Here is a 9,390-nt window from a genome sequence, read left to right on the forward strand (position 1 = left end):
ATCAAATATATTATAATATACCATTGTATTATAATATAGAGAAAAAGTTCACACTAATTTCTTATTAAAAATTTGGAATGGTAGGTGTGTGAATGGGTATAATATTTAACAAGAAGCAAAATGTATGTTATTTTTATTAGGAATCAATCTTGTATAGAAATATTCAGCCCATAAATTTATTATGTTCTGTGATATTAATAATATAATTGAAAATTTCAAATTAAACATTTCTTCCTGAATCTTGTATGGAAATATTCAGCCCATAAATTTATTATGTTCTGTGATACTAATAATATAATTAAATATTTCAAATTAAACGTTTGAAAAGGTGTTTCAGATTTTTTGGTATTTTTTTGGTTAAAATTATTTAAAACTTTCCAAAAATTTATTGGAATCATTAGTTTGTAGTTTGAATTATGAACTCTACACAATTTAAATAATTCAGATATTTTTTAAGTATTAAATTCATATATGCATTTAAAAAATTAATTTAAACTATTTTATTTGGTCAAATTTGAGGTATAAAAAAGGAATGGAATTCCAATATCATAATGCAAGAAAAGGTGCCTCTGAGCCCGAGGTGGACCCGACCAGAGATAGAAAATGGCTAGACAACTGGAATTACTATTCTGGAGGGCAAGTTGTTGTAATTAGGCCGATAGGCCTTCCTTTGAAAGGGACTTTCGTCGTCCTTTTGACTCTCACGCTGACACCTGGCGGACTGGGCAATTTGCTTAGTGTTTGTTCACGCTTGATTCTCATGCTGACACCTGGTCGATCGCCTCTTCTCGCTCCATCGTTTCAATTCCCTCTGCAACGGCTTCGTTCGCATAAGCAGCATGAATTCCCGTAATTTTTCCGATGTTTTCGTTGGGAGTGGGCGGCGGTGGACAGTGGAAAGGGATATGGCACATCTGGAACATTACAGAATTAATTGATAAACCATTTGGATGGCTACCTTCAGCGGAGGCAAAGAGATAATGTGCAGACTTACAGTATAGCTGGCTCTGTTTTTGCTCCTCCGTTTTACGGTGTGCGGATAAACCGCTGGATTTACCGGTGAATTCCGCGGAATTGAGGCCGTCGTCGCTCTGCAGCTCGCAGGGCTTGATTTTTGGTTTTATTTTCTGTCAGGTCTGCTCCTCGTACAATTCTTTGGCTTTGGCGGCAGAAAATGCAAGTTTCTTTGTCGGTTTGGCATTTTCTTTTTCTAAATTCTGCAAAAGATCAATCGGAAGTTGAGCTGTCGGTTTAATTTCTGAGGTAGAGCTATCGTTTTGATTTGTGAGGTCGAATGCTCTTCGTACCGCAGGAGCTGCTTTAGTTATTATTTTGTCTGTTTATTGATAACGATAATGGTTAAAGATTTAAACGTGTCGATGGGTTTCTTGCAGGTTGCGGCTGGGGTTCAATGCGGGCGGTTCCCGCAGGATGGACTGCTTTCTTTAATTGCCGGTACATTGAAGCTTTAAATAAAGTGCAGAAAGGCGTTTCCTTTGAAGTCTTCTTTGCTGAATTCTTTCACAGCTAGAAATTTCGGCTTTGTCTGAAAGGTAATTTGCTTTATGGCTGAGAATTTGGTAGGTTTTCTGTTAACATTTTCGAGATTTTTTGCAATCGGAAGTTGAGCTGTCGGTTTAATTTCTGAGGTAGAGCTATCGTTTTGATTTGTGAGGTCGAATGCTCTTCGTACCGCAGGAGCTGCTTTAGTTATTATTTTGTCTGTTTATTGATAATAATGGTTAAAGATTTAAACGTGTCGATGGGTTTCTTGCAGGTTGCGGCTGGGGTTCAATGCGAGCGGTTCCCGCAGGATGGATTGCTTTTTTTAATTGCCGGTACATTGAAGCTTTAAATAAAGTGCAGAAAGGCGTTTCCTTTGAAGTCTTCTTTGCTGAATTCTTTCACAGCTAGAAATTTCGGCTTTGTCTGAAAGGTAATTTGCTTTATGGCTGAGAATTTGGTAGGTTTTCTGTTAACATTTTCGAGATTTTGAAGTTCAGTATGTGTTTGAAGCGACAGCTGGTTCCGGTCTCTTGAAGGCACTGTAAAGAATATTTGGCACCGCTTTTTACTCTGTGAAATTTAAGAAGCTTCGGTTCGCGAACCGGCTTGAGAAATTTTGCCTTGGGAAAATTGCTGAAGGCTGTACACGCATTCCTGGACTCTGTGTATGCATCTTTTTCATATAATTTTATCACGAAGTTGGCTGCGGTGCTTTGACATGCCTTTGAATATTGTTGTAGGTTAGAAGACATTTCAGGCCAGAGTTATTGAATAGACTTGATGAGATAGTTGTATTTGATCCTCTTTCTCATGATGAGCTCAAGAAAGTTGCTAGACTACAGATGAAAGATGTAGCAATTCGTCCTGCAGAGAGAGGTGTTGCTTTAGGGTTTACAGATGCCGCTCTGGATCTTGTTGTTCACGAAGCCTATGATCCTTGGGTAATAACATTGAAATATGTTTATTATGGCTGTTGTTGCCATTTACATTAATCTGTAAGTGAGAGGTACGCATGGTCATAACAACTTACAAGGGCATGGTCATTCCATGCCAGCTGCTAAAAGTCCTCTATTTAGCCCTGCTGATCCTAATGACCCGAAATTTCTTCAAATCGCACACAAATATTTTTTCTTATGTATCTGATGAATGGATGCCTGGTGAGACTTATATGTCAAATGTACACTCTGAACTTATTAGGTTCCCACATTCCAGTTTGGTTGGATTCTGATTTTGACTCAGGGCTCAGATTCAACAAGTTTTCATGTTCTCTCGGTGACTTGGGAGGCCTACTCATGCTATGCTATGTAACACGGGCATCATAATGGTGAGGATAATGCCAATGATTAGAAGTCCTCTATTTAGCCTTGGTGATCCCAATGACCTGAGAATTCTTTACATTACTTTTTTTCTGTGTTTGGCGGAAGCATACCTGCATATTCACCTAAGGAGATCTGCCATTCTCATCATTTTGAACTGGCGAGACTCATGGTTGAAATGCATGAATGCAGATCTGACATTTAGGCTCCTATTTAGTCCCAGCAATCCCAGTGGATTAAAAATTTCTGCAAACCAAACTTGGATACTTTTCCAAGCATTGACTTGATGCGGCTCTAAATTATTTTTGTAATGGATCTTACTTACTCTCTTACTTAAAAGTGTTCTTTGCAAATTTATCTATGCAGCTCTGATTCATGTCCTGCAATAACAGAAGAGCATCCTACAGAAAAGCACCTATAAATTTTCTTTTATTTTCCTAAAAGACTATCCAGTTACTTTATTTAACCTGCTATCCAGTTACTTTATTTAACCTGCCTCAGTTCTCAAGTTCTCAACAAACCATCAGTTCTACCTTGGATTAGATAGATAGAACCACATTTGCAGGTCGACCATTCACAATCAAAGATATTGCAGATTGGCTTTTAACTGTTTTGAGACGAACCTAAATGGTTTCTATTTTGGGGTAATGTTGGGTTTTTCAGGCTTTCTTTGGTGTGTATGCCGGACACGGAGGTCGTAGAGCTGCTGATTTTGTTGCTGAGAAACTTGGACAAAAGATTGTGGATTTGATGCTCAAGTCAGAAAAAGAAGATTGTGAGATAGAGCAGGCAGTTAAAGCTGGGTACTTGGAAACAGATAAAGAATTTTTGGAGCAGGTAAAGTCATAGAGGTTGCAATATTTGAGTGTAGTATGGGTTCTTGTTTAAAGCTTATTTGATTGGTGGACAATTTGGTATTCTAACCATTTGATGCATTAAATATGCTGACATTTTTTTTTAATGATTCTTTATGTTTATTTCATTGCTTGACAAGTTGGGCAAGGAAATTTCTTAGGCCTAAATAGGAAAAACTGATTTTTTAGGATTGAATCTCGTTGACTTAACAAAATCCTCAGGCTTGCAATTTTGGAAGCCATGAGTTTCTTGTTATGAATTGAATCTGACTGAGTTATTTGACACAGGGTGTAAGCAGTGGGGCTTGTTGTGTGACTGCCTTGATAAAAAATGGTTGCTTAGTTGTGGCCAATGCGGGTGACTGCCAGGCAGTTCTCAGCAGGAATGGTAACGCTGAATCAATTACCTGTGATCATAGACCTGGAAGGCAGGAAGAGAGGGAGAGGATTGAAAATCTGGTTATGACTCAACCAAATGCTAGACGCATCATTAATCTATTCGTCCATTCTTTAACGGGTTTACTAATATACTTTTGGGGCTGTGGCAGGGTGGTTACGTGGATATTCATGGGGGAGCTTGGCGAGTACAGGGAACCTTAGCTGTGTCGAGAAGTATAGGAGATATACACTTGAAACGGTGGATATCAGCAGAACCGGAGATTAGAAAGCTGCCCATTACATCTGACTCTGAATTTTTAATAATGGCATCTGATGGACTTTGGGAGAAGGTATGCTTAAGTTTTTCAAATTGCTTTCACACTTATGTTTCAATTTCAAGGCACATGAAAGCTTGTTAATCCGGCCTCAAAGTTTGCACTCTTATGAATTTTCTATGAAGAAACAAAATTGTCAAACACTGCAAGTGGATTTTTCAGAACAGACTCTCTGTAATTTTGATTTTGCATACATTCAAAAGGGACCAATTTAGAAATAGGAGCTCATGGAGCTTTTTCAAAACTGGCACTTGGAGGGAACGTGGTTTCCCAACTTCCTAGTAAGCATGGATTCCTTTGAACAGAGTTGCGCCACCAAAAAACCAAAAAAAATTGTATCAGAACTGACACATTTCTCCATTAATTCTGTGTGAATTTTAGCTGAATTTTGTTCTTCGTAGGCAAGGCACTTTAGTAATGCACATTATTCATCTAAATCTTGATGGGAACATGGGTTCCCAGTAACATGAGCTACCTTTGAAACCCTGAGTCTTCACCAGCTCAAAACCAAAACAATGTTGTGTCAGAACTGACACGTTTCTCCATTAATTGTCTATGAACTCTAGCTGCCTTTTGTACTTCTTAGGCAGGGCACCTAGTATTGCACATTCTCCATCTAAGATCTTGATGGGAACATGCGTTCCCAGTAAGCACGAAGCTATCTTTGAACCCTGAGTTTCACCAGCTCAAACCAACAAATTTGTTAGAACTGACACATTTCTCCATTAATTCTGTATATTTGCATAATCAGGGCACTGTAGGAAAGTATCCTGCCTGTTTCCGTGCTTTCTCTTTTAGTAATGTTTGTTCATCATCTAAGCTCATGGATTGTGTTTACACGTTAATTTTATCTTCACATACTCGCAATATGGAGTCCCTTGTATCTTCTTCCCCTGAATTCTGTAGTGGACTTGAGCACTTCACAAAAAAGTATTTTTTTTCCTCTGAATTCTGTACTTTCATAAACAGTGAACTTTTTAAATGTATTTCTTCATCTAAATTGTAAGCATGACTGTTTCAATCAGCTGATTCTGTTTCCCCTAATACTTCTATCAGGTCACTAATCAGGAGGCAGTAGACATTGTCAGGACTGTTTGCACAGAAAAAAAGCAAGGAGCTATTAGTCCTCCTGAACTTTTCGAAGGAGGAGAAGCATGGAATGAAGATGCTAGCCCACCACCTAAGGCAAGGAAAATTTCTTTGGGAGACGTACCTAAGGTCATGAAAGTCAGGAGTCTATGGGATGGCAACTTTAACACTATGGGATGCTATGACAAATATTTCAAAGAGAATACAAAAAGCCCCGGGTTGCAGTACATGCCTTTGCGACGTCCCATGGCAGCATGCAAAGAGCTTGTGGAGCTTTCTGCAGCTAGAGGCACACGAGATGACATTAGTGTAATGATTGTTGACCTCAGGCATTTCTGCCCAAGTGGCTGATGTAAGAGGAGCCCAAATGTTCGCTTAATGCACCATTTTCAACACCATCTTGCACATACCCCCATGTCAAAGACCCTCTGCTAAGCTGATCATGGTTGGAATTTCAAAACAAAACCATTTGTCAAATTTGACGGTTCTCACACAACCCCACCCATCTTCACACTTTCAACAAAAGATCTGGAAGATTTTGCAAATTTTTTAACTATATTGGCCCTCTATTCCATCCCTGAAGCTGATTCACTAGTCATATTGTTATTACAAATCCAACAGGTTGGACTGGTTCAAAGTCAGGCGGTAAGAGGAAAAAGAAATTGAGAATAACAGGAAAAAATAAGAAACAAAGGGACCAGTGTTGGCACATTTGATGTATGATAATAAAATTCCCATTCTTAGATTTGTGTAATTCGTTGGATGTTTTTAATAGGTTGTCATGGTTGGATACACCATGAGTTTTGTATATAGGAGAGCTAATTCAATTGACTGTTTTGTTCTAACAAGAAGTTATAAATATATCTAACACTGAAGCATTGGTGCTCATCACGATTAGAACGAAGCCGAGATGTCAGTATAGAGCTCCTTGAAGGTGAAAGACCATGGTTGGCACTGCTCAAGCCCAGATTCTCCTGAACTTGCTGCCTGAGACAGGCTTGGAGAAACTGTAACATTGCTCAATGGAGATATCATCAATGGTGACCCTGCATGCATCTCTTTTCCTGATTCCATCTCTTTTCCTGATTCCACTTCACTGCAGTGAAGGGGATCTGCAGGAACCCAATACAGGGGAGCTGACAATGGCAGCCATACAAAATGCAATGAGGGACTAATAAACACTGCAAAAGTACAATGAGGCTAAGGCCTTACACAACTGTTCATTTGCACTATGATAAAAAAACTGTAGTTTGTGAACATGTCAGAGACAATACTCTGTGCATAACATTGGAAATATCAGGTACTGCTCTGTAGATGGGACAAAGCGACTGGTGTGACGAGTCACCCACCCGTTAAGCGTTAATTTAGCATACAATATTGATGGGTGCATGAGACCCTTTATAAGTAATATAGCCGTTTGTGAAACGGTCCAATAACTCACTAATTTTCTGCATTTGACTTTTACCAATAATTGGGAGGGTGCTAAAGCGTATGGACTATATTAATATTTGAAGTAGTGTTTGATATTTTGTTGGTAAAAGTCATTAAAATGTTAATTTTATTATAATTAGTTTAGATTTTTTCTATATTAATATTTGAAGCAGTGTCTGAGATTTTATTGGTAAAAATGATTAAAATGTTAAGTTTATTATAATTACGTTAGATTTATTTTAATTTGAGATTTATTAATTTTAATTTGAGATTAATTTTAATTTTAACGTGAGATTAATTTTAATTTGAGATTTATTAATTGTTGGGAGGGATCAAATTTCAGCGTAATTTTTTTTTTGAGTGTAAAATTTGAAGAAAAATTTGTATATAGAGATCTGATCCTTTTCAGTATTTGAGAGATCCAGAATTATTAAATTCATTTTAAATTAAAAATAATAAATATATTAATTTATATTCATAAATTTATTAATTTGTAATTATAAAAGTAATAAGTATTTATATGTTAAATATTGTTATAATTTTATTTAATTAATAAAAACTATAATTTTTTAAATATTTTAATAAATAAATAAATTTTCATAAAACTTTAACCTATAAAACTTAAAAAGTAAAACTCTTTCAAAATTTGTTGTCATTTTATTTGTTTAATCATTTTATTAATATATGAGAGAAAAAATTTAGTCGTCTACTTGGAATATTCTTATCAAATTTACGTCGTGAAAGAATGTTTGTTTGTTATAAACTTCACTTAGATCCACTAATATTTACTATAAAGAAATTCAACGACTCTAATTTAATAATCCTATCGGCATCTCTTTGTACCTTTTGGGACAATTGCTAGGTTGTAACCCTCTGCTGAAGTTATTCCCAGACAAAGTTGTTCTGCAGTCCCGACTTTTTGGCCGAGATGGGTATGGTTGTCGTTACGTTCATGTGCTCTCACGAATTTATTCCTATCACACAGAGGCAAAGTTATTCCCTAGTAGACGGACAACTTTCAACATCCTTAAACATGCTCAGCGTCATTCAAGATATTCAAGTTGATGAAACATGCTTGTACACTTAGTATTGATACCTGCAACATCCTCAAGTTGATGAAACATGCTTGTACACTTAGTATTGATACCTGCAACATCCTCGAATATGCTCAGCATTATTCAAGATGTTGAAGTTCATGAAACATGCTTATCAGCTTGGCATTGCTACAATTCTTAAAAAGGAACATTATTGTTGGCTAATGGACGAATTGGGCATAAAACAGGTCCATACATTCTTAGGATGCAAGAAATGCACATTGTAGAATATATTTGCACTTTAAAACGTCATAAGATTCTTAAAATAACACACAAGATAGCTGTTTTCAACACCCAAAAAAAACCTTTTACGGTGTTTTTTTTCATATATTTGAATAGGATTCCTTGATAACTAACATTGCTAAAATCTCGGCAAAATAGGCTTATATGGTTGCCATATGAGCAAAGTGCAATATTTTACGAGGCTCACTAGTCAATTCCAGGAACTTGAAGCTACTGCAATAACTCTCGGAAGAGTCATCCATTGCCATAGAAAATAGTTCCTAATTCTAACAAAGAAATTACAATTTAATGTTATATATATATATATATATATATATATATATATATATATATATATATATATATATATATATATCCTTTTTCTAAGTGAAGCATGAAATGGGTTGTGTGTTATAGGGTAGTCTACAAAATTCACAAATTAGTTTATAAAATAATGGATAACATAATGGAAATTCTGGTAAGATGATGATAAAATTAGACAGATATTTTTGAAATCTAGATTATAGCTGTTAAACTTCAGTATTTTGGGTGCTCAGAGTTCTTGATGGTGCTGAATCCATTTCTCCATCAAAAACCAATTCAAACACTCCAACATTCTGATTTATTGAAAAAAAAAATCGAAAAAATTTAACTTTGTAAAATCAAAAAACAACCCCTTATTTATTATTATTGGCAAAATCAATGTAAATTAAAATGAAAATGGAAAATAGAATTTATTAACCTTTATTAACCATATTTAATGATAATCGTGTCCATAACTAACTTATTTAAAATAAAATTTAATATAATTTTGTTAATAAATAATTTAGTGAATACTTTATTTTATAGGAATTTTTATTTTGAAGCCATGCAAGTAAAAGGCACTTTGGGTAATGCCACTTATGGCGATTTCAATAAACATGCCGATACAACCACCGGGGATCCCTGCTATCATGATCAGGTTAGAGCCTCTCAGTTTTTAGGAACAGTGAAGTTAGTTTAAGTGGGTTATGGTTATTAGTTATTAAAAAGTAAGTGTTTAATAATTTTTTTAAGAAAGTAAAGTTTTTTTATTTCAACTTCAGGTGGATGAGGGTTTTTTGATTTTGATTTTTATTTTTTAATTGACAATCTAGATTGATTCTCAAGGGAATATACTTAGCAT

General features: G+C 35.8%; 1 protein-coding gene across 9 annotated transcripts; it reads left to right on the forward strand.

The window, feature by feature from the left end:
- Positions 1-756: 756 nt before the first annotated feature.
- Positions 757-6,268, forward strand: LOC149237397 (putative protein phosphatase 2C 14). Of its 9 annotated transcripts, none has more exons than XM_089372642.1 (7): positions 757-1,263; positions 1,778-1,936; positions 2,023-2,171; positions 3,486-3,659; positions 3,965-4,135; positions 4,225-4,404; positions 5,446-6,268. In XM_089372642.1, the coding sequence occupies exons 4-7, from the start codon at positions 3,573-3,575 to the stop codon at positions 5,827-5,829; spliced, it is 822 nt and encodes a 273-aa protein (XP_089228768.1). In that variant the 5' UTR covers positions 757-1,263; positions 1,778-1,936; positions 2,023-2,171; positions 3,486-3,572; the 3' UTR covers positions 5,830-6,268. The 9 variants fall into 9 exon arrangements, 8 of the variants coding, with proteins under 8 accessions (XP_089228768.1, XP_089228763.1, XP_089228770.1 ...); XM_089372637.1 differs by lacking the exon at positions 2,023-2,171 and adding an exon at positions 2,247-2,447; XM_089372644.1 differs by lacking the exon at positions 2,023-2,171.
- Positions 6,269-9,390: the final 3,122 nt, after the last annotated feature.

The sequence above is a fragment of the Pinus tabuliformis genome, chromosome 8 (genome assembly GCF_031772625.1).
Source record: "Pinus tabuliformis cultivar Carrire ecotype Pingquan chromosome 8, CPIR1, whole genome shotgun sequence".
Lineage (NCBI taxonomy): Eukaryota > Viridiplantae > Streptophyta > Pinopsida > Pinales > Pinaceae > Pinus > Pinus tabuliformis.